Source organism: Lutzomyia longipalpis, chromosome 3, assembly GCF_024334085.1.
Source record: "Lutzomyia longipalpis isolate SR_M1_2022 chromosome 3, ASM2433408v1".
Taxonomy (NCBI): Eukaryota; Metazoa; Arthropoda; class Insecta; order Diptera; family Psychodidae; genus Lutzomyia; species Lutzomyia longipalpis.
Window position 1 is genome coordinate 19,036,546 of NC_074709.1, and position 27,830 is coordinate 19,064,375.

Consider the following 27,830-nt stretch of genomic DNA (forward strand, 5'->3'; position numbering starts at 1 on the left):
CTTTATTGCATTTTTATTTATTTTTTGAAATATATTTTTTGATATAAATTCAAGGATAATTCAAGGATAAAATGGTTGAGGATTATTTATCTTTAGTTATAATATTTGTTTTGTATGTAAATATTGCTTTTCAGAGGATAAAAGGAGAAGATTTACCTTCAATAAGTTTGCTCTTTAGTGTACTAAACAAAGTTAAACAATCTTCGTAATATGCGTGTAACTAAAACCACACACCCACTCCTGCCGATTCATCCTCTCTAGGCGATAATTCTTATATGAAGCTCGCCCTCCCTACCAATTGTAGACTTCAGAATTCTCATGAACACCCATAAATTGCAAAACCCACCCGGATCCGGCAAAATTCACATCCTTCACGAAATGCACGAGAATTCGACTCTTTTCACTCTTGTACACAGCAGGAATGTCATCACCGCAGTAAGTACGCTCAACACGAGTCTTCCCATCGGCCTCCACCTCCTGGAATTCAACGTAATTGCTGGGACAGGTGAGCTTTGTGCCCATATCGAAAACATGAAAACGCAGAGCAACTTTCAGATTACTCGGAACATTAACGTCCCACGTGCATTGGCTGTTATTCCTGTCATTCAGTGGGTAGAGTGGGCTCGAAAATGATCCACCGTAGTTATAGAGGAAACCCCCACAGCCACGACCTTGATCCGTGGCCAGGAAAGTCAAATCGAAGCTTCCCCCGTAGACGTATGCAGAACTCTTCACGTTACCCTTCACGGAAATCCTGAGGTGGTTGCTGACAGAGAAAATGGGATCAGGAGTAATGTAGCCACAGTAGGTGGCAAGGAGGTGATTTGTGTCAGCCTCGTAGAACTGCAAAGGAAAATTTATTTAAAATTTTATTTTTTAAACGTGTTTAAAAAAAAACATCAAAAGTTAAAAAAAAGTCTAAAGTTATAAAAGAAATGTCAGTCGTTAGAAATATCAAAAAAATAATAAAATAAACGTCAAGCAATAGAATAAACGTCAAGCAATAGAATAAACGTCAAACGTTAGACAAATAAGCATATAAAAAGTTACAATTAAAGTTAAACGTCAAGCGTTAGAAACGTCAACTGTTAGGATAAATGTCAAATGCTGCAAAAGAAATTGTCAAACATTAGAAAAGAAAATGTAAAGCATTAGAATTAACGTTTAACTTTAAAAGAAAAACGTCAAGCGGACGTTACACTTTAGACAGAAAACTTAGATTGTTAGCGAAGAAAATAATCGGAAATGCAGCCAAAGATTAAAATCACTCCTTTTCTGCTCACTAGCGACGTTTAGATTGTTAGAATTGCATAAAATTTGACAGAATAGCAGCCCCCACCCCCCTAAAATAAATTTCTCACTACGCCCCTGTTGGAAGATAAGTACAGACAAAATATTCCATTTTTAAATTAAAAAATATTTTATCCGACGTACCAGTTTGTAAAAAGATCTTAATAAATTATTATTCTTAAAAAAAAAATTGAAGAGAAAAATTTAGAAAATTCCAAGGGGTGTTCATCTGTCGAATATTTCGATTTATTTTACCGAATCATCCAAATCTTGCCGAATATTCCGAATCTCAATGGATAATCAGAATTTTTTAAACGAATAGTTAGAATTTTGAAAATAATCTGAATACCCTTGATCTGAATCTAAAAGATTAATCTGAATTTAGACGAATAATCCAAAACTTAACGAATAAACTGAATTTTACCGATTATTCCGAATCTAATTGACGAATAATCCGAATACGAAAAATTTGAATCTTCTGAATCCTGAAAGGACTATGGGAAATTACGTCCGGTCCGGAAAAAAATTAAAAAGAAGAAGGATCTTGAGGAATAATCCGAATCTTAAAGAAAAGTCTGAATTATTTTGATGAATAATTCGAATCTTGAAGAATATAATTTGAACTTTACGGAATAATCCAAATATCCTAAATAAACCGAATCTTAGAAAATAGTCTGAATCTTCTCAAAGAATAATATGAATTTTGAGGAATGGTCCGAAGACTTTCCTTCTCAGATGAACGCTCCTTGGAAAATTCGCTAAATTACTGCTTAAAAAAATTGGTTTAAATGACTGAAGTAATCAGTTGCGATCTTTAACCATTTGAATTGGTCAAAACGATCGAAGTTCTTCAGTAAAATTGATGGAATAATTCATTTGAATAAGATTGTGCAACTTCTGCAATCTTTTGAAGTACTTCGGTCGTTTTGAGAATTATTTTGTCATTTTTACTGAAGAATTATGGTCGTTTCGACCAATTCAAATGATTGAAATACTCGCTCAATGTGGTTTAAATGAATTATTGAGCCTTCAGCGACCAAAACACCCATTTTGTCAATTTTAGTGAATTTATCGTTTTGACCTATTCAAACGGTAGAAGATCGTGACTGATTACTTCAGTCAATTAAACCAATTTTTTAAAGATATACGGATCAGAAGAAAAATAAAAATATTTGAATATTTAATTTTTCTAATAAAATTATAGGGCTTGATTAGCGGCTAATTTTTAAACAGAAAATACATTTTTAGTTTTATTTTACGAAGATTTTTATTTATTTTAGTGAAAAACTAACCAAAGACTTATAAGAATTGCTTTTAGTTAAATCAGAACATTTTTTCAATCAAAATAAAGCATTTTTCTTGATAAATTTAAATATTCTTTCGACCAAAAGGACTAATTTTTTAATTAAAAGAAAAAATTCCCATAAACCACGCCCCTATTGCACCTTTCATTTACTCACCTTTAAACCATTTTTAGTGCAATCAGTGTTGTAGAAAGAAAAGCTCGAAAAATAAACTGCAATTGTATAATTTTCCGGGACATTGATGTAAACTTCGCAATCGGTGGTTTCACTCATAAAGATCCTCCCTTGAGTTTCTGTGTAATTCCTGCTGCATCCTACAAATTAATTTCAGATAAAATATAAATAAAAAACTGTAATTTTAGTAATTCGTAGATCCTACCAGTTAGGGACTTTGCTACAATCCTAAATCCTCCCCTTTCAATCTCAGAATCTGTACGCAAAGTCAGATGAACTCTGTGCGTTCGTGATATGTAGTCTGCTGGCGTTGAATTGCCACAGTAGTGATGGTGAGCAACTGGATTCCGTGTGCCCTGGTAGAAGCCAACCTTTTGCTCAGTCACCCCATTGAAGACTAAATCCTCCCCGAAAGCAACATCCAAACGATCCAAAAGGGATTCATCGGCAATCTCAAGTTGATCATACGAACATCTCCCTTCGCCATCAGCCCCCTGAAGGTCGAATTTTTCAAAAATTAACTCCATATTCCTGTACAGATCATTCTCCACAATCCATGAACATTTTATATTTGCCGGATATTTCGTGCGTCCGGGTGATTCAATAGTTTGAGGTCCTTGGGAAACATTTAAATGCCTCTCGCCACATGGATTGAGTACTGCTGTGAGTTCTGCACTGAAGCCTGTACTTTTGGTGCGTGAATCCGTGACAAAACGCACAAAAATTGCCGATTTGGACGTTGTAACATCTTGAGGTAAGTCATGCCCACAGAATTTCCCCACAAGCTCCGAGAGGGGTCCACCACCATCACGTACCTCAACATAGTCGCAAGAACAGTCAACTTTGGTGGAATTGTTGTCACACGGAGCAACGTGGAATTGGGTGAAATGCAGACGAAGAGTGTAGTCCGATGGAGCAGTAATGTAGTAATGACAATCCTGCAGTTCCTCATAATTGGAATCTCGTATATCCAGGTGGTAGGTCAGTGCTGATGGAGTTAGGGTCACACGACGATCGCAGGCAGGCATAAAAAGAATTGCAGCTGAAAATCCACCCTTATTGTTGTACAAATCAGATCTGTGGGAAGAGGTTTAAGTTGATAAAATTAATTTTTGATAAAGTTTGTCAGGAAAATTTCTAAAAATTTATTTATTTAAAATTTGTTAAAAAATGTCGCAAAAATAATTTTTTTTAACATTATTAATTTTATTTTAAATATGATTTTCTTTACATTTAAAAAAAACCCTTTAACAAACAACACTCAATCCTCATTGCCTCAATTAGTTTGATTAAAATTTGACTGAAGACAGAGTCGTTAAAATATCTTGGTAAAAGTTGAAGAAAGGTAAAATAAGCAGTTAAAATTGATTGATCAAACACAGCCCCAAAGATTGATCAAACATAACCCAAAGATTGATCAAACTTTTGTTCTTTGTTTAATCTAAATTTGTTCAAAATAAATCTATAGCCACTAAAAAAGACGAAATTAAACTTTTTAGGCACATGTTGGGCAAACTTTTCAATCAAAATATAAATAATTTCACTCATTGATTGAATTAATCATAAACAAATTATTTGATTAACAAATTCAGTCAAATTTCAATCAAATATTGGCTAAACTTTGATAAAATCTCTTTTTCTTTTGTAATATTCTTGGCTCTGAAGATCACTTCAGAGCACAAAATGTTCTTTGATTAAATCAAATGATTGTATAAAAATTGAACAAATACTGAAGTCTTGTTTTTTAACACATTCGCGTTCATTTTAAACTTAGAAACATTGTTTCCAAAATGGCGTTTTTCAGCCTCATATTTAGTATTGTTTAGTAGATTTTTCTTCATTAAATCAGTACAAATTTGATTTGGACGCATTTATTGAGTGATGGTCTGTCTTATGGTGGCGAAGGGATTCGGCGGCCATCTTGAAAAATATCAAAAAATGCATAAAATTTGGTTTTCTGCGATATTTTCGCTTCCAAAACAGATAGAAAGCTGAAATTTTGATATGTTGCACAGAGTACCGTTACCGATCGATCTTGCGGGTCCGTTCCCCAGAGATATCACTCAACCGGAAGGAGACTCAAACCGTAATGGGGAGAGTCCTCCTTGCTTTTATTGGGTCATCTTATATTTACGCAGAATATAACCTCAAAAAAGTTCAATGCAACACCCCATAAAAATCTGAAAATTTTGTCTGCAAAATAAACTGAACTACATAACCTCACTTTTAGAATTTGATTTGGTGTTGCATGTTGCCTTTCGTTTTAATTAAATATTAATTCTATAGAAAACTACCTTAAAAGTTAGTGAAAAATAAAGATATTGATTTTGTTTTTTTGTCCACTTGTGCATCTTGTAAAGTGAAGAGTGAAAATGTTTAATAAAACATCTATTACGGGAAAAATTAGAATAATAAATTCCAAGGTTAGTTATTAAATAGTTGGTGTTTTTACAATACTCTGTGATCTGCACGGGCTCAAACTTATTCACAAAAAATCAATTACGGCGCATTTTACTGTTTATATTGTACTTTTTTTTTAATTAAACACAAAAAACATTTTTTCCCAGATTCTTCACAATCGTCCGTACTGTTTCGATATTGGCCTCCACCCACCACTACGGCTTAAATATGGATATAAGGACCCGATAGGTAGCTCTGTTCTCTACATTTTTCAAATGAAATTAAATCAAATGTTGCCAAGAGTGTCCTTCAGATCAAGAAATCTCAACAGGGTTATTCATTCAGTCTGTTCTTCTTTTTTAGAGCATTTTGAGCCAGAAATCATTTCAGAGCGAGAGCATCACCGGCAAATCGTAGAAGAGTCCTCAATAGCCCCATGGGAAGTCCAAACTCTTTCCCCAGTGTATCATGAGCAGCAAATCCTAGAAGAGTCCTTAATAGCCCCAAGGGAAGCTCTTCCGCAAGAGCATTACCGACATCTTCTGCTTCATTATAGGAAAAACCCAATATGTTGTCAAAAGAACTTAAATTATTTTCAACTTTATAAGGGCTACTGATGATGCCTCAGGAAGGGCTGGAGAGCCCCCGAAGCATTGGGATATCGGTGTGCAAGTGCGTTGATTTGAGATTGAAGAGTGATGAAGCAGAAATTGCTGATTTGAAAAAGAAACTTACATTACATCAGCTACTCTTCAATCCAAGTCAACGCAAAGCCATCGAAACTCAAACTCGGATGTGGCGCACACCGGAGGACATGGCAGAGTGCATCTCGGAATACTCCCATGGAACCAGGGCGTACCGGTATCACCGAGAGAAACAAAACGCCCCGCTGCCAGCCCCACGTACACGAAAGCGAAAATATCGCAGTAAAACCAATTTTAGGTATTTTTCGATATTTTTCAAGATGGCCGCCAAATTCTTTCGCCACTTTGAGACGGACCATCACTCAATAAATGGGTGAAAATCAAATTTGTACTCTCAATTACTTTTTTAAATAAATAAAACTGATTCAAATAATGGGCCTAATTCAGCGACCAAGAAACCCTTGAAATCTTTGAATTTTGTACTGAAATTTCAAGATTTAAAGCGAATTTCAAGGGTTTCTTGGTCGCTGAATAAGGCCCAATAATCAAATATTGTTCAAATTTTGCTCAAACATTGGACAAATTCTCATCAAACATTTCCCAAAATTTGCACAATATTTGATCAAATATGTAATTTTTCATTTTCAGTCATTTAATGTAAATATTCAAAGAGAAACTCACTTGAAATGAACAATCGCCGATGAGAAGTCCGTTTTAACTGCCGGGGGATTTGTAATATTTCCACATAGTTTAGCAAGTCTAGCTTCATCCTTTATCTCTGATCCCTGGAACACACTTACAAAGTCCCCGTAACACGTGTCCATTCCCTCAATGTCAAACTTCTCAAATTTAACGAGAATACTCTTTGAAACGGGAGCTGTGATGTTCCACACGCAATTGGCATCATTGGGGTAGTTCATTGTGTCAAAGTCTGGTGAAGTAATTAATGTGGAATTCGTTATGGTTCCACCGCATGAGTCCAATTTGTAGGTAAATTGAAAACCCTTTCTCTCCACCCATTTGTCGGTGCGGAAAACAACGGAAACGAAATTCTTAAATCTTCCCACGCCCGGGGAATCCCTGCGGCAGTAGACACCAGCTTCCACTGGGGGTTCAGTGACGCTCCACTCATTTGCCTTGTAGATGGTGACGTTGTCAAAAATGCACCTTCCAACGGATTCTTCCAGTTCAAAATCCTTAAAATCAATTATTATGTACTCATCGGGTGGTGCGACGAAGGTGTAGTTGCAATTGAGGAGCCTGGCATAGTTCTGCGGGTAGTTGGGACTGTAGATAATTTCTGGGGTTGTCTCTCGCACCTCGTAGAGACCTCCGCAGTTTTGATACCATTTCACGGAGAAACCATCTCCTGATACCGATCCATCTGTCCGGAAGACCAATTTAAGGCTGGACTCAGTTGCATTGAATATTGGGGGAGTTTCCCTTCCACACACCCGTCCCAGACTATGCCATTCTCCATTGCGAAGATCTAGGATTTCTATGTAGTCCTTTGTGCAGTTCACGGAGTCTTCAATGTAGAATCGATCCACAAATTCCAGGCCAACGTGGAAACCAGGATCAGGACGGAATTCCCAGACACACTCAATATTGTTGGGGTAGTATGACGCATTTCCAGGACTCTTAATTGTTTCCGTGTACTTGTGTATGATTCCTCCACATCCTGACACAGCGGGAACGACGTGAATCTTGAATACTGATGATTGGGAGTATTCATGTGAATGATATTCCATGAAGAGGAAATTATTCTGAGACATGACCGAGTTCAACTCCGTCGTACCGCTGCAGATCTTCATCAAATGAGGACTGAGCTGTGTTGGTCCGTTGTAGATGTTTATGTACTCCTCATCACAAGGACGCGTTAGATTAACCTGCTGAACTTGCAGATTAATCGCAAATCCATCATCCTGACGAATCTGCCAGGCACAGTCCACTATTCCGTAATTCACAGCGAATGTAGGCTGCGTCAGAACTGAAGCCCTGCGGATAATGCCTCCGCACTTGTGGATCCTATGATTGAGTTTAAAGGACATTGGTCCGTAGTACAAACCCTGACGAACCTCGAGCTTTGTATCAGGGAAGGGTGATCGTACAGTTATATCGGAAACATTCCTACAGATATACTGCAAATACTGCGAATCGAGATCTGCTCCACCAAGCCAGAAGACAGCAATCCTTGTTGAAGCTAAACGACAATTTGGTGCTCTGCCAATGTAGGCATCCTTAACTCTTATTGCCAATGTTCCCGTCCCAAGCTCCTCGGGGTAAAAGGCTCCAACATCTCGCGTATATTCGCAGTAGAATGTTGTTAGATTTTGCGGTGGATCGATTGTTCCTTCGACGTTATTGAGATTACCAAGGCACACAGTTGGTTCATTTGATGAAAACTGCAACTTAAATCCACGATGATTGCTCGGAACTCTCACCCACATATTAATGAGCATCTTATTGTCACTCGAATAAACCGTTTGAATGGGATCTTCACCCTTAATGAAACGTATTCGACTGAGGTAGCGATGATCATGGTAGAATCCAAGTCGTTGACTATAAGTATGACTAGCAGGAATGAGATCTAGATCAAGAAGTTCAGCCTTAACTCTCCTTCCTTTCGGCACGGTGATGGCCCATTCACAGAAGCGTCGATTCTGCCGTCCATTCGGATATCCAGGACTCGTTATAATTCCCGATTCTGCATTGATCGCCTCACCACAAGTCTCCTTGCCGACATTGAAGTGCAGACTGAAACCTCGATACAGCTCCTGATGTTCACTCGTCGTGAATTCAATGATCGCTTCATGGCTATCGATGAAGAAGGAATCTGGGATCTTTGATCCACAGAATGTACCACGAGGTTGCTTATTGCTAGAATCAGTTTCACCCTGAATAACAGCATACACCGTAACGCGATCGAGTAAGCAGGTATCATTGTCAGCAGCTGGTGGAAGATCCAGATCCGTAAAGGATATATTGAGATGCGTCAAAGGAGAACCAATAACCCTATAGGTACAGACACTCTTAGCCGGATAGGCACCTTTTCCGGGGTATTTAGGTGACGTCAGAACACCCTGGTTCTGTCTCAGCGTACCACTACACGTAGCAATTGATACGCGAGCTTTGAAACCGTTCTTCGGATCTGAAACATCCGTAAAGTACTTCACTCTCAGTATATTCGATTGGCTCTCGAGAGTTGGGGGCATTTGATCACAGAAAGTTCCAATAAGTCCACTATTCCTTGTTCCTCCACTTCGTATTTCCACGTATTCCTTGTCGCAACCAGGACTCCTTGTCAGATCAAATCTCTCCTCAAAGTTTATCTTTATCGTTTCACCGTTTGGAGCAAAGATTATCCACACACACTCTGTATGCGGATGGGGTATATTTGGGTAATTCGGAGAGGTAATAACTGTGCTGTTAACGTCTTCAGTTAGATGCAAGGTCCCACCGCAGGATAGGCTAACTTCCTCATAGGTCATGGAGAAGTGACTACGGAAATTGCCTCCGTATTCAAATTTAACGTAAGCTCTGTTACTTATTGTCGTAGGAATCGTTGGCTTCTCCCCATCGCCGCAGTACTTCCCTTCTCCAAGGAGCGGAGAATCCTCACTTCCGCCATTCTTGAACAGGATATACCCTTCACATGCTGTCGGTTCTCGGGATCGGGGGAAAGTGAAGTCTTGGAATTCAAATTTAATCGTTCTCCCCTGACGTACATGAATCTCCCAGACGCATGATGTGGTGAATCGAGCAAACCGCTCAGGGATTGTTTGAACTCCACCAGAAATCTTTCCTGTTGGTCCTGTCATGTAGCCACCGCAGTCCTCGGTGAGACTCCCGCGGAATCCCGTACGATTCATCCCCCAGTCAGTGAGGAATTCAATTTTAAGGAAAGGATTCCCATTGTAGGATTGATGACTACGGTAGTCAATATTGCAGATCTGTGCTAACTTCTTCCAAACAATCATATCCTTGCTCTCGGAAATTATTAAACGATCAGACACGCAATCTGCCGTATCTTCGAGATCTAGATAACTAATTACAAAGACAGGATGGTATGCCCTATCATCGGAGGACACAATCCACGTACAATTGAGATTTGAATCGTAACCTTCGGGATAGCCAGGTGAGGTTAGGTTGACATTCGTTGAATTCTTCGATAGGACAATATTTGTCAAACCGCACGTAGTTGCGAGTTCATTTGGATTACTCGTAGCTACCTTTGGTACCTTTTGCCATTCAATCTTGAATCTTACCCCCATCATTGTTGGATAAGGTATATTTGTATCAATGTACACAACATTCGATGTACTCGTCATAGATTCTGAGTCTATATCACCACATAATTTTTCCCCAAGAGTAGGTCCTTCTTCATTGAAGCCATCATATATTTGGACATAGTAGTAGCAATCTCCCGAAATACGAACATCCTTCACGGACAAACTAATCACATAACCATACTCCACAGATATCCTCCAACCATTCAAAATTGGACTATGAACGTACAGCGGATACATCGGTGACGTCACAACACCTCGTTCCGCATCTACAATTTCTACTTCGTCCACATAGGAGAAGGAAGCATAGAACTTTCGCTCTACATTCATTACATCTGGTCCACTTCGGAATTTAATCCAAATCACTTCGGCTGTTGTTAAATTCGTTGGTTGATTGTTCCCACAGAAGACCCCAAGGACTTTACCACCGCCATTTGTTTCCCTAATTTCTACGTACTCTTCACTGCATGTTGGTGAATCTGCCAGGGCAAATTCCGAAAATTCCACTTGAATTTTATTTCCAGGTGATGCCTCAATTGACCAAATACACTCCACATTTGCAGGATAGGAATTTGGGTAGGACGGAGAAGCAAAATCACCTTTAACGGATTTTAGAGTTCCTCCGCAACCTATAACAATGAGGGACTCAGTGTGAAAAGTCAGAAGATAGGTTAGAATACTTAAATTGGGGAATATTTTAAAAGTAATGAAACTTTAGATTACAGAACATAATGGTGACGTCATTATTTGCATTTTCGGGAAAATATTTGCTGATTTTTCTAAGCTAAATTCAGTTGGGAAAAAATATTTTTAACCTGTCTTTGAAACTGTTTTGGTCCCTAACGTCGCCATTACCCATTTCGTCTTCACGTGAAACATAGAAACATTGAAACATGCCCTCTTTTTATCACAATATTTATTCTGTGGATGCTTTCAGAGAACTTTTTTCAGTGAAAACGTCATATTTGACCTCTTTTATGTGAATTTGATGCATTTATAACTTGGAAAACTCATTAAATTCTTTAAAAAAAAATTGGGAACATAAAATGTTTCACGTGTGGGTCTATGTATGACTCAAAGAACGCGAAAGAATTAAACTTTCATCATGACATGAAAACACATCATGAATTGCTCAAAGATTGACTAGAAATTGGCAAATAAATGAGTTAGCTTTAATGACCCATAGTTGAACAATTTTATTGTTAAGACATTGATCAATCTTTAGTCAAACATTTAATAAGTATTTATACAATATTGGCGTTCCCAATCAATGTTTGGTCAATATTTGAGTACATTATACAATGATTATGGTTAAATTGACCGATTATTGCTTCAATTAATTGAGTCAATATATAATTGTAAGAAATACAGATATATTTAATTTTAATATTAATCAGTTGACTTGAGGCAATATTCGCTCAATTTTATTAAAATTGATTTGATACAATATTCGGTCAATTTCATCACAATAAATGAAATTAGATATACTCAAATATTGACCAAATAATTCGATTGATCTGGGATTGGACATAAATTGACCAAAAAGTTAACAGAAATGAGTTTATCAAATCATGATTGAGCTGGAATTGTGACTCAATACTGATAATATCAATATTGAGTCAATGTAGGTTTGCATAGAGGTCAATTCTAGGTTTAGCAATCCGAATTGATCTGAGATAGATCAATCCACGATCAATAATTGATCAATTAAATTGAGTCAATATCTCATTTGTCAACCATTGACCAATCCTTGATCCATCTGATTGATCCAATTATAATTGAACATTTGTTGACTAAATCAATTGTTTACTTGATCAATTATCAATTAACCCAGTAAACAAAATTGGTCCAATATTGAGTAAATGTATGACTGCATAGTTAATCAATTATTAATCAATTAAATTGATAGACAATATTTGATCAATGTGTAGGCATTGAGACCGAAGGCCAAAAATATTATCCCGTGCCATGGTCCGTTATGTGTGTGAAACTCTTTGGGAGAGGGCTGTGATGGTTGATAAGCGTTGCCCTAGCGGTGCTTATCATGCGTCGGTCAATCTCTCGTTAGCTGTGAAGCTGAGAGGACCTGGAACGCTGCAAAAGGGTTGACTATCACAGTCACTCTCACGGATGTTGTGTGGATAAAAAAAAATTCACTACAAGTCAGAAGTGGGATCTCTCAAATAGTGCCCACGGGGAAAAGTGAGTGCGCGAAAAAAATAGTACAAATTAGTCAGAGTGAGGAAAAAAATTGGCTGATGAGCAATGAGAGAAAAAGTGATGAGATAAAGATTCCCGTTAGTGTGATTGGGAATAAAAATCATTGCGAGATTTTTCGTCGCACGACAAGGAGAGATTTTTGACTAAAATTGAAGAAAAAAAAGGATTTTCGTGAAAATTCTGTGAGAGTAAGTGGTGATATTGGTAAAAAGTGAACCCAGAAGTCAATCCAGGTCGTGGTGAATCAAAAAGTGTGCCAGAATGCCTCCAAAAAGGCGAGTAGCAGCCGAAGAAAGTGAGGAGAATACCATTCAAGGGACATCTGGAGGAAACAGGGGAGAATTTTCTGGGCAGCGAGTGTACGTGAGATTCAATTTGAAGGAAATTCAAAGCATTTTGCCGAAATTTGATCCCAGTGATCCCACAGGAAATACAGCACGGGAGTGGCTGCATAAAGTTGAGGTGAAAAGTCGGCTGTATCAATGGGATCAGCATCAGAAGCTAACGTATGCCGTCATGTGCCTCGAAGGACCAGCCCGTGAGTGGTACGAGATGAATCTGGAGGAGATTAACGACTGGGACGTTTTCCGTGATTTGCTGATGAAGTATTACCCGGATGATGTTGATGTGGCTGGAATTCTTACACAATTGGGTAACAAAAAGAGATCAGCAACCCAGTCAATTGATGATTACTTCAATGAGGTCGTAAAGGCTTGCAAGAGAGCTAAATTGGATGAGAAGGGAATCAAGCAGTACTTGATCCAAGGAATAGAAGAGGAAGTGATTAAAATGCAACTACTGCCTCAGATGGAGAAGCCTCTCTACGATTTCCTGCAGCTCATAAGAATGTTGGATGGAGGACGTACTCAGAAAGTTGAGGACAAGAAGGGTGAGTCCTCGAAGGCCACAGAGCAGGACAAAGATGTGTTAGATCATCGCGAGAGAGAGAAGCAACGTCCAGATATTGCCGATAACATCAACCATGAGGAAAATTATGTTGATCTAGAGGAGGAGTGGACAAGTGAGGATGGCTCAGACGAAACTGAGGGAGAGAATTCTTCTATGAGTGAGCAAGAAGACACAACAGGACACGAGACGGAGGAGTCATGTTCCAATGACACTGAATGAACTGGGAAGCAACAAGGAGTTTATTATTTCCGTTATTCTTTCTCAACGTTGTGGAATGGTGCCACTGCAGGTGAAATTTTAAGAGAAGGTTGAGTAATGAGAAATAAAAATGTTGCGGAATACTAGTGTCCTGAAAATTGTGTCTCAATTGATCGAGAGTCAACAGGTGTTGAAAGGGGGCCACAAATAGAGAATTCGAAGGCAATGTCTACAGTCTGAAGAGAAGTTTACGGGAATCAGTGAGATCGCAGCTATCCTGTGGAGAAGAGATGCAGGTCTTGTCGATTTCGGGATAAAATGCCCCGTGGTAAAGGGAGGTGACGACAAGAAGTAGCATCTTGGACGGCCTGCAAATCTCAGAGATCAGGAAGAGGGTCAGCATGGAACAGGACGATTGGGCAATGAAACTCGGTGAGTTTGTTCCATGTTTTTATTTCTGTAGGTTAATGGCCCGTAAATTGGCTAATGCATTAGTGAGGACCCTAATGCGATGTGCTAGTGTGGACCCTAGCAAATGATAGCCAAAGCATTGGTGAGAGTCCAATGGAATCTGCTAGTGTGGACCCTAGTGGATGAGGGATGTGGCTAAGACATTAGTGTGGACCCTAATGTAATCTGCTAGTGAGGACCCTAGTAGAATTTTATTAGCCAAGACATTAGTGTGGACCCTAATGTCATATACTAGTGAGGACCCTAATGGGTATAGGAGGATAAAGCATTAGTGTGGACCCTAGTGCGATCTAATAGTGTGGACCCTAGTAGATGTCGGAAGGATGGAGCATTAGTGTGGACCCTAGTGCGAGATCTAGTTCAGTATGAGTGAGGACCCTCATGTCAAGTTGAATTGCCCTACATGCCACCCTAGTCTCATGACGTTGCCAAGGGACGGCAACAATGTCAGGGTTGGCCGAATTGTAGGCATTGAGACCGAAGGCCAAAAATATTATCCCGTGCCATGGTCCGTTATGTGTGTGAAACTCTTTGGGAGAGGGCTGTGATGGTTGATAAGCGTTGCCCTAGCGGTGCTTATCATGCGTCGGTCAATCTCTCGTTAGCTGTGAAGCTGAGAGGACCTGGAACGCTGCAAAAGGGTTGACTATCACAGTCACTCTCACGGATGTTGTGTGGATAAAAAAAAATTCACTACAAATGTAATTGACTCAATCATGATTGAGCATTTGTGGGTTCAATCAAAATATTTACTAAAATATTACAAATCTACGCAACAACACTACAACATTTTAGAACAATGTAAAATATTATAGAAAATACTTTAAAAAAAAAACTTACTATTCTCAAAGACCGAATATTGTGCCATAAGGTACGCAACGATAATGTCGTAGTCGGAATTGGAGTATGTTTTCATCGTTATGGAGTTCCCTGAGCTGTAGATTGTCGGTGGTGCTTCAGTGTACGTTCCAACTTCAGTTGCATTTTCGGAATCTCCATCAAAGACAATCAGGACCGATTGATTGGAGTTCATACTATCGAATTTCAGGACATTCAACTGCGTCACAGTTAGAGCAATCTTCTTACTCGGATCCTCTGAAATTATAGTCCATGTGCACTGTGAGGAGCGTTCGTAGACAGATGTAACCTTTGTCAGTTGCCCACTGCTATTGGTCACAATACGTGATCCACAGGCTGATGTGAAGTTCATGTGGAAACCCTTAGCTTCAATGGAACTATCCGTGCGGAACACCACAAGGGCTTCATTGGTGGACAACGTCAGCACAGCTGGATTAGGAAGTTGCGAATCACAGAGATTTCGTATTAATTTAGTCTCATTCGCTGTGTTCCCTTCGTAAATCCTCACAGAATCATGAATACATTCACTGCTTGTTTCCAAATCAAAATCCAAAAATGATATCTGCAGTCGATGCGTCAAGTCCGTCTGCAGGAGCCATTCACAGTTTGTATTCCCATCGTAGTTCTTGGGGTAGTTGGGGGAGTAAATGTTGCCTTCTACTGAGAATGTTCCACCACATTTTGCCGGAATAAATCTATACGACGAATTGAAACCTTTCCCGGATAATGAGACATCCGTGTAGAAGAATAAGTACATATCAGCCCCACTTGAGGTGTACTTTAATGTCTTCGTTTGAACATGGCACAGAGTAGTTATTATATTTGTCATACTTGGTCCATTTGCAATCTAAGGGGAGGGGGAGGGGAACAATAATTTAAAATATTGATTAGAATTTAGAATTCTTCGATATTATTTTAACGAATAAACGAAGAGATTAAATTTTCTCACCAAGGGGTATTTATCTGGCAGAATAATATTCAAATATTCGGAATATTTTTTGTGAAAATTTTCAAAAATTTAGAAAAGGAATAAAGAAGTAAGAGTTACAGATAAAACTACTATCGATACGACAAAATTTTGAAAAAAATAGTGCAGAATATGACAGAATTACATAAAAATGATCAGATTACGCGCAAAGCATATTTTTTAAGCGCAAATATCATTAAATGCACGAAAAATTCGTTAAGAACGCGAAAAATATTTATGAAATTCAAAGAATGCAATTTTAATGAGGATATTGCAAAAAACAGGGACGAAGGATACTTATCCTTTTGTGTCTGCAAAAAGCATAAAAAAAAATTCGATTTATTTCAGATATGTTTGAAAGTGAATACGTATAGTTGCTATTACTCTACTGCGGCTAGAATCATAAATGGATAAAAATTTACTTTACAATTTTACCTCTGATCGATTCTTTAAAACGAAAGAATAGATTTTTTCGAATTTTAATGAATTTTATTGTTCTTTTGCTTAGAAATGTGTTAAATTAACGTTAGAAGAGGCCAAATAAGACGTTCTAACTGAAAAATATATTTTGAGAGCTATTTTCTTTCTTATTCTGACGTATTGATTTTTTATGTTGCTATAGGCTTCCGGTGTTCGTCAGAGGAAAATTCCCGCTCACCCAAGGAAAAGCAGCAATTTATGCCAAAGCTTTCCTTGGTAAGCTGCTTTTCCTTGGGTGAGCGGGAATTTTCCTCTGACGAACACCGGAAGCCTATAGCAACATATTTTGAGAGCATTCATAAGATGAAAATTGTGATAAAAGAGCGCATATTTCAATATTTCCTGAGGACGCGAAAGGGTTAAACGCATTTTTTTTAGGAAAAATAAAATTAAAGTAATTTAAATTCAGAAAAATGAAATATTTCACTTTTTGGCCATCATATGATTTGAATAAAAAATGTACTGGTAAGCTGACCAAGCTTACGGGAGCTGTGTTTCTTTCAGTGTACCAATTTTGTGAGAGCAAACTAGAACGCGAATTAATTTAAATACGCGCAAAGTCGGGAAAACTTGAAAAGTCATACCCTAAGAAATGTTTGTAAAGCCATATCTCGAGAACGGATCCATAGATTTTCATAAATTTTTTTTTTGTTTGAAAGGTCTTGAAGTCAGCTATAACATATCGAAAAATGGAAAAAATTTATGTTGCCATTTTCGAAAAATTCGAGTTCGAAATTTTCGAAAACTTTGTTTTCGATTTTAGCGCCTCTTGCGGACATTTTTCGAAGTCGCAATGTTCTAGACATTTGTAAGGTTTAACGAAATCTTTCATTTGCGCTTGAGTTGATCAAGATCGGACTAGTAGAACCCGAGATATGACATGCCAACTTTGAAAGGCTATATCTCGAGAACGGATCCATAGATTTTCTTCATTTTTGGCATGGAGCTAGATAATATAGTCAGCTACAACATATCAAAAAATGAAGAAAATTTATGTCGCCGTTTTCGAGATATTCATCGAAAACTCATTGAAAATTTTGTTTTTGATTTTTGGCCCCCTACCGGCCATTTTTGAAACTTCGGATGTTCTAGAGAGTTGTATGGTTTATTGAGATCTTTCATTTGACCCCGGGTTGATCAAAATCGGTCAAGCCGTTTTCGAGTTATGGTCGATTTTCGATGAAAAATTGTGGCGGCCATATTGACTAAACGGCTTGACCGATTTTCAAAAATGAGGCATCGTTGGAAAGCTCTTGATAGCCCCCACAACATATCAAAATTTCAGGCCTCTAGCTATAATAGCGGCTGAGATATAGGCAAAACAAAATTTTGAGGTTATTCAAAATGGCGGACGGGGGCGTGGGGGGTAAAATTTGACCTCATAATCGGATGTCTTCCAGTCGATATTTAAACTTTGCCGTTTACCGCAAGTCTCTATCTATCACCGTTCTCTTGCAATTTAAGTTTATAATCCGGAGGGCCGGACGGCCGGCCGGAAAAAAAAATTTTTTGGCGCATACGTTTTTTGGAATGTAGGGACCCTAATTCGTGCTCATCTCAAGTTTGAGCCCGATCTGACGACTTTCGATTTTGCTCGGTACACAAAAGCTGTGTCTGAAAGAAACACAGCTAAATGAAAAGATAGGGGAAACTTAATGTTGGAATATTATTCGTTCATCAAATAAATGATTAATAAAATAATAAAAGAATTTCAATAAATAATTTTAAACAAGAGAATTTGACAAAAATCATCATTATTACGAATCTTTGTAGATATATTCGGTATAAATGTTCAAATTATGTGCCAGATAAATCCCTCTCCTGCAATTTCCTTATTACCTTCAAGCCATCATAGACGCAATCCTCATTGACTTCCAATTCAAATTCAGTTATTGTTAGCTCAATTGCATTCCCATAAGGTGCCTTGATGGTCCAGTAGCAATGCACGTGATGCGGATAGATGCCCGGATAGTTTGGAGAACTGATTGTTCCTGTTGGTCGCGTAAGGACACCTCCGCATCCCTCAACGTGGTACTCAAGGCGGAATCCCGTGTGACTGACACTGATGTCCGTTGTGAATCCCACAACTACTACTTCTCCTTGCGACGTGTATGGTGCTGGGGCGTGATTGCAGAATTTCTTCTTATTTGTAACTTGATCAATTTTCTCCTCAATTGTAACGTAGTCAAAGTTGCAGACATGATTTTCCCCATCAGTTGCATCCCCATTCTCCACTTCAAAGTGCAAAAATTCAATGTAGACCTTATTCCCAAGGGGTGCTCTGATGGTCCATTCGCAGTTGAGTGAATGAGGGTAGTTTTGCGGGAAGTTGGGGGATTCGATAACACCGCCCAAGCTGGAAACTTCTCTCTTGCAAATTGTATCGTAGCGCAGACTAAAGCCACGTCCTTGTCCCGAGTAGTCTGTCCTCATGCGGATCATTGCGAAACTCCCGGTTGTCTCCAAATACAACGGATGATCTTCAGCTGAGCAAAATTTCCCCAAGGACGTACTCCCAGCATCCTTCCCATCGAAAACTTCGAGGTAGTCATACGAACAGTCGGCGCTCTTCTCCAAATCCAGATCACTGAAGATTATTTGAACGGTAGATCCCTGACTAACGACAATTTTCCACACGCACTGAGCATTCTCAGCATAGGGCATTGGGTAGTTTGGTGAAATAATTGATCCTCTTGGTGATGTGAGTGTCCCACCGCATCCCATTGACGTGCCATCCCATTCAATCTCAAAACCCCGTTCCATCCGACTGGAATCACTCACAAACTTCACATACAGCTGATTTGCAAAGGATCTTATAACTCCCGGAATCTTCGTCCCACAATACTTTCCAATTAATGGAGAATCCGACTTCCCACCATTGCGCACTTCCAAGAAATCAAATTCACAATCTCCATGCTCCTCAAGTTCAAAAGACTTCACTTTCAGCTCAATTTGTGCGCCATTTTCAACGGAAATAATCCATTCGCACTCCTTATTGTCCTGATACATATCCGGCCATCCGGGTGATCGGATGTAGCCGAAACTGGAGAAGAATCTCCCACCGCAGGTATTGGAGGCATGCAAGAAGGTCACCATGAAGCTGAAACTACCCTCACTCACGGAATCATCCGACACAAACTTCACGGTCATCGAGTGCCCCAAACTCGTAATGATAGGTGGTGTCCTTGTGCCACAGTACCGCCCAACAGATCTCCCAGGATCCGTGCTATTGTCAAAGATCTCAACGTAATCATAATCACACGTGGATTCATGCTCAATTTTAAAATTAATCCACGTCAGCTGAACATTGTGATCACCAGGAGCTGTGATCAACCAATGGCAAGTTGTGGAATGGGCGTAAGTGGTTGTGGATGAATCAGTAATTTCATCAGATTCCGGAGATGTGACCACAGTACCGGATGTAGTAACAATTCCACCGCATTTAACATCGATAAATGAATAATTTGCCTTGAACCCTCGACCACCGATGGAACTGTCCGTTTCTAGGATCATGTACAGGACGTTGTAGGTGGATATTAAATTTGGTGGTGAAATACTCCAACAGTAGCGCCCAATTTTGGTTGCATTCGTTTGAGGGACACCATCGTAAATCTAGGGAAATTTATTAATTTAATTCAATTATATTGAATTTGATCAAAGTTTCCTCAATATTTGATCAATATTTGATCAATGTTTGCTTGCAATTTGTCTAAAATTAAAGAATTTGACCAATGATTTATCAAAAAATTGACCACTATTTGATCAAAGTTTGAACAGAAATTTGATAAAGAAAAAATCAAATATGATTGACCAATTTTTGCCCTAGATTTGCCCCTATAATTTTCATTTATTTTTATCCAAACGTATCCAAAATAAAGTCACATTTAAAAAAAAAAACTTCGACTAGACAGATTGTGGGTTAAAATTAAATTAATCTTAACTCGCAAATTGATTAAAGGCAAATATCACTCAAAATTCAACTCAAATATTGAGCTTAAATTTATTCTAATTTTATTCAAATTAACCAATTGGCAAAAGATTAGCCCAATCATGAAGAAATGTGAGGGAAATTCGTCGGAAAAGTGGTCGGGAAGGGGTAAGAAAAACGCAACTTTTTTACAATCAGCGACGTTTTAAATAATTCAGGCTCTATGTATATAAAAATATACGAAACGTCGCTGATTCCAGAAAAGTTGCGGTATTCTTGCCCCCTTCCGATCGCATTTTTGACGAATTTCCCTCACATAAATCGTCACGGTTGTTAAATCAACTTTCCATGAAATATTGATGGAAACGTTATTGATAAAATTATTTTAGTTACACATTTGATCAAATATTGCACAAATTTGGACCAATAGATCAAATAATGCACAAATATTGGTCAACTTGCCTTAAAATATATAGCAATGTTCAGGCAATGTTTGGATTTTGTGATTATTCGAATTGTTTTAACCAGGTTTTAAATAAGCAATTTTGTTTAACAAAAGATAATAAAAACTTGTACTTTTTAGTTTTTTTTAAACATCAAAAATAGATAGTTAAAACTTTGTTGAGACGTTTATTATTTCATTTAAAAAATCGTTTAATATTGCAGGTAAATCATCAATTGATAGCTTAAACAATGAGTCAATTGTTGTTCTAGTAGCGATAATAAATTGCTGGAATATTAATCTCAATATTTGATCAAATTTTAGACAAAAATTCCTCAATCAAACGTTGGCTTAAAAATTAAGCAAATTGTGATCAATAAATGCTTGATTTTCTATTTTTAAACACTTCATATGAAACTGATCAAAATGCAAATTTTCCCGAATCAAATATTGCCCAAATATTGACCAAACTTTGTTTAGTATTTGTTGAACTATCTTATATTCCAAAAATTGCCAAAATTTACTCAATAAGTGTTTGATTTTCAGTTTCCAGAAAGGATTTATCAAAGTTTAGGAAGACACAAATCAAATCAGGGAAATCATCTTTTAGACGGAATCAGTAAATAAAAAAAAGACAAACCAATTATTGGCTCAAATATTGATCAATCTGTGCTCAATAATTGTTGAACTAACCAAAATTTGCCAAATTATTATTTAATTTTTGGCTATCAACTAAGGGAAGGTCAAATAATGTTGAATCTCTACACAAGAACAAGATTGCTAAAATATAAAAATTTCAAATCAATTTCTAAACAAAATTTGGCTATTTAACACTTGGAGGACCGAGATTTCCAACTTCAAAAGTTTGATCTTCATTATCTCTCAATAGAATATATTTTTCCAAGTTTTCTTTCGAAGATATTGAAGTAATGAAACTTCCCTATAAACAGATGTAGAATTTAATACAAAATGTTAAATGAATTTTAATTCTGTGGCGATTAAAAAAAGTCGAATTGGCCACTTTAGCTAGCAAAATCCTCCAACGGTTAACGAGAAGTGGAAGCGAATTTTTATTTTTTTTTTTGTTATTTTATTGAATTAATCAATATTTAGGCATCCCTAATCCAAGTTTTGGTCAAGTATTGCCCACATGTTGAGCTCAATATTTGATCAAATATCAATCAATTTTCTTTACAAATCTTCCCAAAGCTAATATTAATCAATTCGATTCACTAAATCTTTAATTAAAATATTATTTTTAGTCATTTAGCTCACCTCCAGAGAATCATAATAGCAGTCAGGATAGGAATTCTCCTCCAGATCGAAATCATCAAATTTCAGCGAAATAACCTTCTTAAGGGGCGCCTGAATAATGTATTCGCATGTCCGTGAATCATGATACGGTTCTGGGTACATTGGCGACGTGATAATCCCACTTTCATCTTCAAACGTTCCCCCGCATTCAATTTGATAGCCAATGCGGAAGCCTCCGTATGCATGTGACCAATCACTGGTGAAGATCAGCATCATTTCATTCCCTGTGGATTTGTAGGGTTTGGGCACTTCACTGCCACAGTATGAGCGCACAAGTTCACGAGTTCCATCACTTCCAATCTCAAAGAGTTCGAGTTTATCGAAACGACACCCCTCACTGTCCTCCAGGTGGAAACTCTTGAATGTAATGCGAATCTTACTCCCTTTGGGGTACTTGACGACATATTCGCAAACTAAATTATTCGGGTAGCTCTCATCTTCAATGGGGGACCCAAATTCCCCAGAATACGCCGTGAAGGTACCCCCGCAGCCGGGGTAGCCCTCAACGACGGAGTAGTGAATTTGAAAGCCAGCATCTGTGGAATCTTCGTCGGAATGGAAGAAGAGGGTGGCTTCATTTGTGGGTGTTAGGAGCGGTGGGGGATGGGTTGTGTTGCAAAACTTCTCAAGGAGTGGCGAATCAACCGTTGGACCACCATAGATAGCCAGGTAGTCAAACTTGCACGTCTCGTGGTACTCAATCTTCATCACGAAGAAATGCAATTGAATGCGTTTCCCAGCTGGAGCCTGAATTACCCACTGGCAGTCGCGATTTGGGGGATAATTTCCCGGTGATCCGGGTGATGTGATCGTCCCGTATGACGAGGCTGCAATGAGTCCTCCACATCGGGGATCAATACTCTCCCAGGTGAGCTCGAAGCCATCATTGGAGGTGCTGCTGTCGCTACGGAACCAGAAATAGAGATAATTCTGCGTGGAAATGATCGTATGCCCAGGACGGATGTCTGTGCCACAGTAGCGTCCAATCATGTGGTACGCCGAGGATCGTCCATCGTGAATCTGTAGCCAATCGTAACGGCATTCAACGGAATCTTCAAGTTTGAATTTCGTGAAAGTTACATTGAGGACTTTTGTTGAATTGACGCGAATCAACCAGGCACAGCGGGAGTTGTGATTGTACGTTATACTCCCATCTTCAGGGTACTTCAGTGTACCCCTTTCTGCTGTCAAAGTACCCCCACAGGCACGTCGTTCCGTCTGACACAGCAATCCTGTGAAGGATCGCGTGCAGTTGCATGTGAAACCCATTTCCCCAGGCGTACTGATGCACGTGCCCCCATTGAGACAGGGATGGAGATCACAGGAATTTCGTGGTGGATCACTACACAGAGGCTCGAGTTTCCCCGGAGGACACGTACACTTGGCTGCTGTGCCATTAAACACACAGGTACCACCATTGAGACATGGGTTTGGATCGCACGTATTCGTCGATGGGCGACATCCAAAAGGCCCAAAGCCATCTCCTGAGTATCCTGCTTTGCACCTACAAATAATTGTCTGCCCAACATCCTGACATGTTGCATCAGGATGACAAACATTGGGGGATGTTGCGCAGCGTCCACCTGTTGTGGATTGCGTACAAGTCTTCCCGTCCCCAATGAACCCTAAAGGACAGCTGCCACAGGTGTAAGATCCCTGATAAAAGGAAAATTCACCGTAAAATGCATCAAGAATCTCTCTGCGGGGACATTCCACAACAAGGGGTGTTTTTCTGCCGAATATATTTATTGTGTTGAGAATTAGAATGAATTTCAGTTGAATTTAAACATTGAATTATGGCAATTCGGCGAAATCAATATTGCCCGAGATTGAGCCGAGCTCCGTGTATAAAATTGAAGTATAAAATTATCAAGGGCACTTTTGGTATCACCGCTATCTTTGTGAGTCGTGGGAATAATTTGAAAATTTTAAAATAAAATATTTGTTAAGAAAATTAAAGAAATTCGTAAATAAAAGTGGAGGAAATAAAATAAGAGAGTGTAAGAAATATATATGAGAAATTGTGGGAAGTTCAAGGAGACAATAAAGGAGATATTAGTGAGAAAAGAAATCTACGTGTTTAAGTGCAATCTGTGCCTGTGAACAGCCGGACAAAAGAAGCGCGCCTTCAATCCGGAGGATATCATATTAATCCATGCCATATACTTCGCAGGTACACGAAGAAGCCTCAGTGACATCCACAAAGATTCATTCACTAATCTTTCATTACATCGTATCGTTAAAGGTACAAGAAGAAGTCAGACTGCCACACCTGAAGAAGACCACTAATAGATCATATATTTCGTATCATTAAAGGTAAATCCTCCCCAATTGTTTAGGCGAAAAATCACAATATTCTCATTTTCAGATAAAATTTAGTACTTCTTCGACTTGAATTTACTGTTTTTTAAGTACTTTTCAGGATTGAATTTAGTACATATTCGCCTTTAATTTAGTACTTATTCGTTTAGAATTCAATATTTATTCGCCTTAAATTTAGTACTTATTCGCATTAAATTAGTACTTCGGCTTGAATTTACTGTTTTTAAAAGTAATTTTCAAGATTGAATTTAGTACATATTCGTCTTGAATTTAGTACTTAATCGCCTTACATTTAAAACTTCGGCTTGAATTTACTGTTTTTACAACTTTTCAAGATTCAATTTAGTACTTATTCGCTTTAAATTTAGTACTTATCCGCCTAAAATTTAATATTTATTCGACCCTAATTTAATACTTCAGCTTGAATTTACTGTTCTTTTTAGTACTTTTCAGGGTTGAATTTAGTACTTATTCGCCTTAAATTAAGTACTTATTTGGCTAAAGTTAAGTACTTTTTCCGATTGAATTCAGAACTTTTTCAGTTAAATTTTACTATATTTTCGACTAGAATTTAGTACTTTTTATTATTGAAGGTAGGTACTTCTTAAGATTGAAAAAGTACTAAATTCAATTGTCAAAAGGACTAAAAGTTATGGATTCAAACGGAAAATGTACTAAATTGATTTTCACTTATTTGGCTGGAATTAGTACTCTTTAGGCTTTTGCTCCTCAGTATCTACCAATTTAAAACTAAAAAAAAAAGAAATATTCGTTTGTGTAATATTTTGATTTCTTTGGCGAATCATAAGTATATATTTTCATCCAGATAAACACCCCTTTTTTCAACAAAATCTCACCCTGGTATTAATGCAGGGAACATGAGGATTTACACTACATCCACCATTATTGAATTGACACTCATCAACATCAGCACAGGAGTAGCCATTCCCCGAATACCCAGCTGGACAGGCGCCACATGTATACGATCCAGCAGTATTGATGCAAACAACTGGTGGATCATGGGAGCAATGAGGTATTTTACTCTGACACTCATCGACATCCCTGTTGCACATTGGATGTGCCCCATCTGTCTGCCATCCCTGATCACAGAGGCATCTATAGCCCGTTGGATCATCCGTGTGCACACACACCCCATGCCCACACAGCTCCCCAGACGTTGCTGTTGTGCAGTTCGTGTCTCTCTTCGTGCAGTGAACCCCATGAAAGCCAGGGGGGCAGTGGCAGAAGTAACTCCCGTAGGAATTCATGCACGTAGCCCCATTCTGACAGCCCAAATCTGTCCCCTCAAAACGTTCGCATTCATTGACATCGTACACACAGGTTGCTCCTTGATAGTTTGCCGGACAGTGGCAAATGAACCCATCAAAAATATCCACGCAGGTGCCACCGTTGTTACACGGATTGCTTCGACAGTTGTCCTCTGTGAGTTTTGTCATTAATGTTTCCATTGTTGTCTCGAGCCTTAGTACCCTCTGCCGCAGATCACGAAGTCGTGGCTGACCAGGAGCTACCCCTGATCTTGTACTTGAGAACAAGATCACAAAAAATTTATTAAATTGAAGTTTTATTTTAATTTTTTTTTTATTAAAAGGAAGATACATTTTACATAGGAAGTTCTTTTTTTTTTTTTAAATATTTTGTGATTTTCTTTTAAATTTTAAGAATAATAAAAAATGAAGAGAAATGATTTAAAAGTCGAGATAAATTTAAATTGAGTGAGTTACATTAAGTAATTTTACATTCAAATAAATATTAGGAACTTTTGTTAGTTTTCTTCTAACGTTTGACGTTTCTTTCGTAACTTTGACATCCCTTTTTTAAACGGTTGAAATATATCTTTTAAGGTCTTTCGCCGCCTCTGGTCCAAAATTGTTTCTCACACTTTGCAGAAAGTGTATATTTTAAGTTTTTTTTATCTATTTCACTTCTATTAATTTAAATCAAATGAAATTTTTTTAACATTTGCCATTCCCGTTGTAACTTTGACGTGTCTTTTCTAACGTTTCCCAATTAATTTATTATTTAAATTTTTTTGTATGTAATTTATTAAAATTGATATTTAATAGTATTTAACGTTTGACTGGGCTTTATTTTTTTCCATTTTAATTCAATTTTATATTTTCCAACATTTAAGATTTTATTCCTTTTTAATATTTTTAATATATTTGATTTCACTTTTGACGTTTAGTTTTTTAACGTTTTTTGTAAGATTTTTATTGATTGACATTTCAAGAAAAGTCAAATTTAATTAATTTAGGTACCTACATAATTTAATAACTTTAAAGATTTGTCTTTTTTGTAGCTTTGACGTCTGTTTTTTTAACGATTGACAATTTTTTAAATAACGTTTTTTATTTAAATTCAATTTCAATTTTTCCGATGATATATTTTTTTTAATATTTGATTTTTGTTATTTGACGTTAATTTTTCTAACATTTGACATTAATTAATCATTTAATTTTATTTCAATTAAAATTAAAACTAAAAGAAGTTTTTTAACGTTTGACATTCCCGAAAAATATTTCTAGAATTTGGGATTTTTTTTTATTTTTTACACATTTACATAATATTATACTCTGAAAATTTTAAATATTTGAAGGTTTTTTCTTTCTAACGTTTGACAGCCTATGACATTTATAATAAATCTATTAAATAACTTTAATCGTTTTATTCTTGCACTTGAATTATTTTTTAAACGATTAAAGTTTTTTATTTCTGTTTTAAAACTGCTTCCATTTACGTTAAAAAGCGTCTTAAACGTTAGGAAATACGGATTTTATTTAATATCTATTTAATGCTTTTTGTTTGAATTTCTAACGTTAGAAAATCTCTAAATATTCAAAAAATGTAAAACGAATTTTATAATGTATCCCTGAGAGCGCTTTTACGTAGAATTGATAAGAAAATGATCGAAAACTCCCAGATTTACTGCCTATGCAATCCAATCAAAGTTAAAACGTTTCAAAAAGTAAAAATCTTTGCTGAAAAATGGGCGTATTTGGGGCGTTTTCGACGACTATGAAATCAACATAAATTTTTAACTAAAAAATTAAAGAAAAAATCCACAAACCCATTTTCGAGGCGCGAAAGTCGTCGAAGGATACCTCTCCTTGTTCCCCTGACATCGTTGTACAAAACATTAACACGATTCCTGAGTCGATTCATTGAGATTTGATCAATTGGGCTCGTTCCGTCGATGGAATCATTCCGATGGATTAACTGTAGAACATCGACATTATTCACGAGAAATCTCCCTCTGCCCTTGATCTCCAGGCTGATATTCTTATCCTTAGCCGATGAAATGCAGAGATTTCCATCTTCAGTAATGAGTTTCGGTTGATTCTCATAAATTCCACTTGTCACAGAAATCACACCACAGATCACCCAAAAAAGTTCAAATTTAATCATTTTAAAAGCTCCACCTTCGGGGGCAACTTCACTGAAACATTTCTGGAGCTTTTCTCTTCACTGATAAATCCAATTTAATCCTTTTTGCTGGCAGAGAGTTTCACTTTCACTGATTTTTCACACAAAAACTAAAGCTACTGCGAATGGCGATGCTTCTTTTATAGGGGAATCTTATCAAAGTATGTTCCACC

At 37.6% G+C, this 27,830-nt stretch overlaps 1 protein-coding gene across 1 annotated transcript; it reads right to left on the minus strand.

Moving 5' to 3' along the window:
* Positions 1 to 32: 32 nt before the first annotated feature.
* LOC129792351 (cubilin homolog) lies at positions 33 to 27,780 on the minus strand. Its single transcript, XM_055831264.1, has 9 exons — positions 27,302 to 27,780; positions 25,068 to 25,755; positions 21,850 to 23,544; positions 18,044 to 19,816; positions 14,740 to 15,604; positions 6,494 to 10,730; positions 2,974 to 3,845; positions 2,751 to 2,908; positions 33 to 843 (listed from the first exon to the last, which is right to left on the minus strand). Exons 1-9 carry the CDS (start codon positions 27,637 to 27,639, stop codon positions 292 to 294), a joined length of 11,178 nt encoding a protein of 3,725 aa, XP_055687239.1. The 5' UTR covers positions 27,640 to 27,780; the 3' UTR covers positions 33 to 291.
* Positions 27,781 to 27,830: the final 50 nt, after the last annotated feature.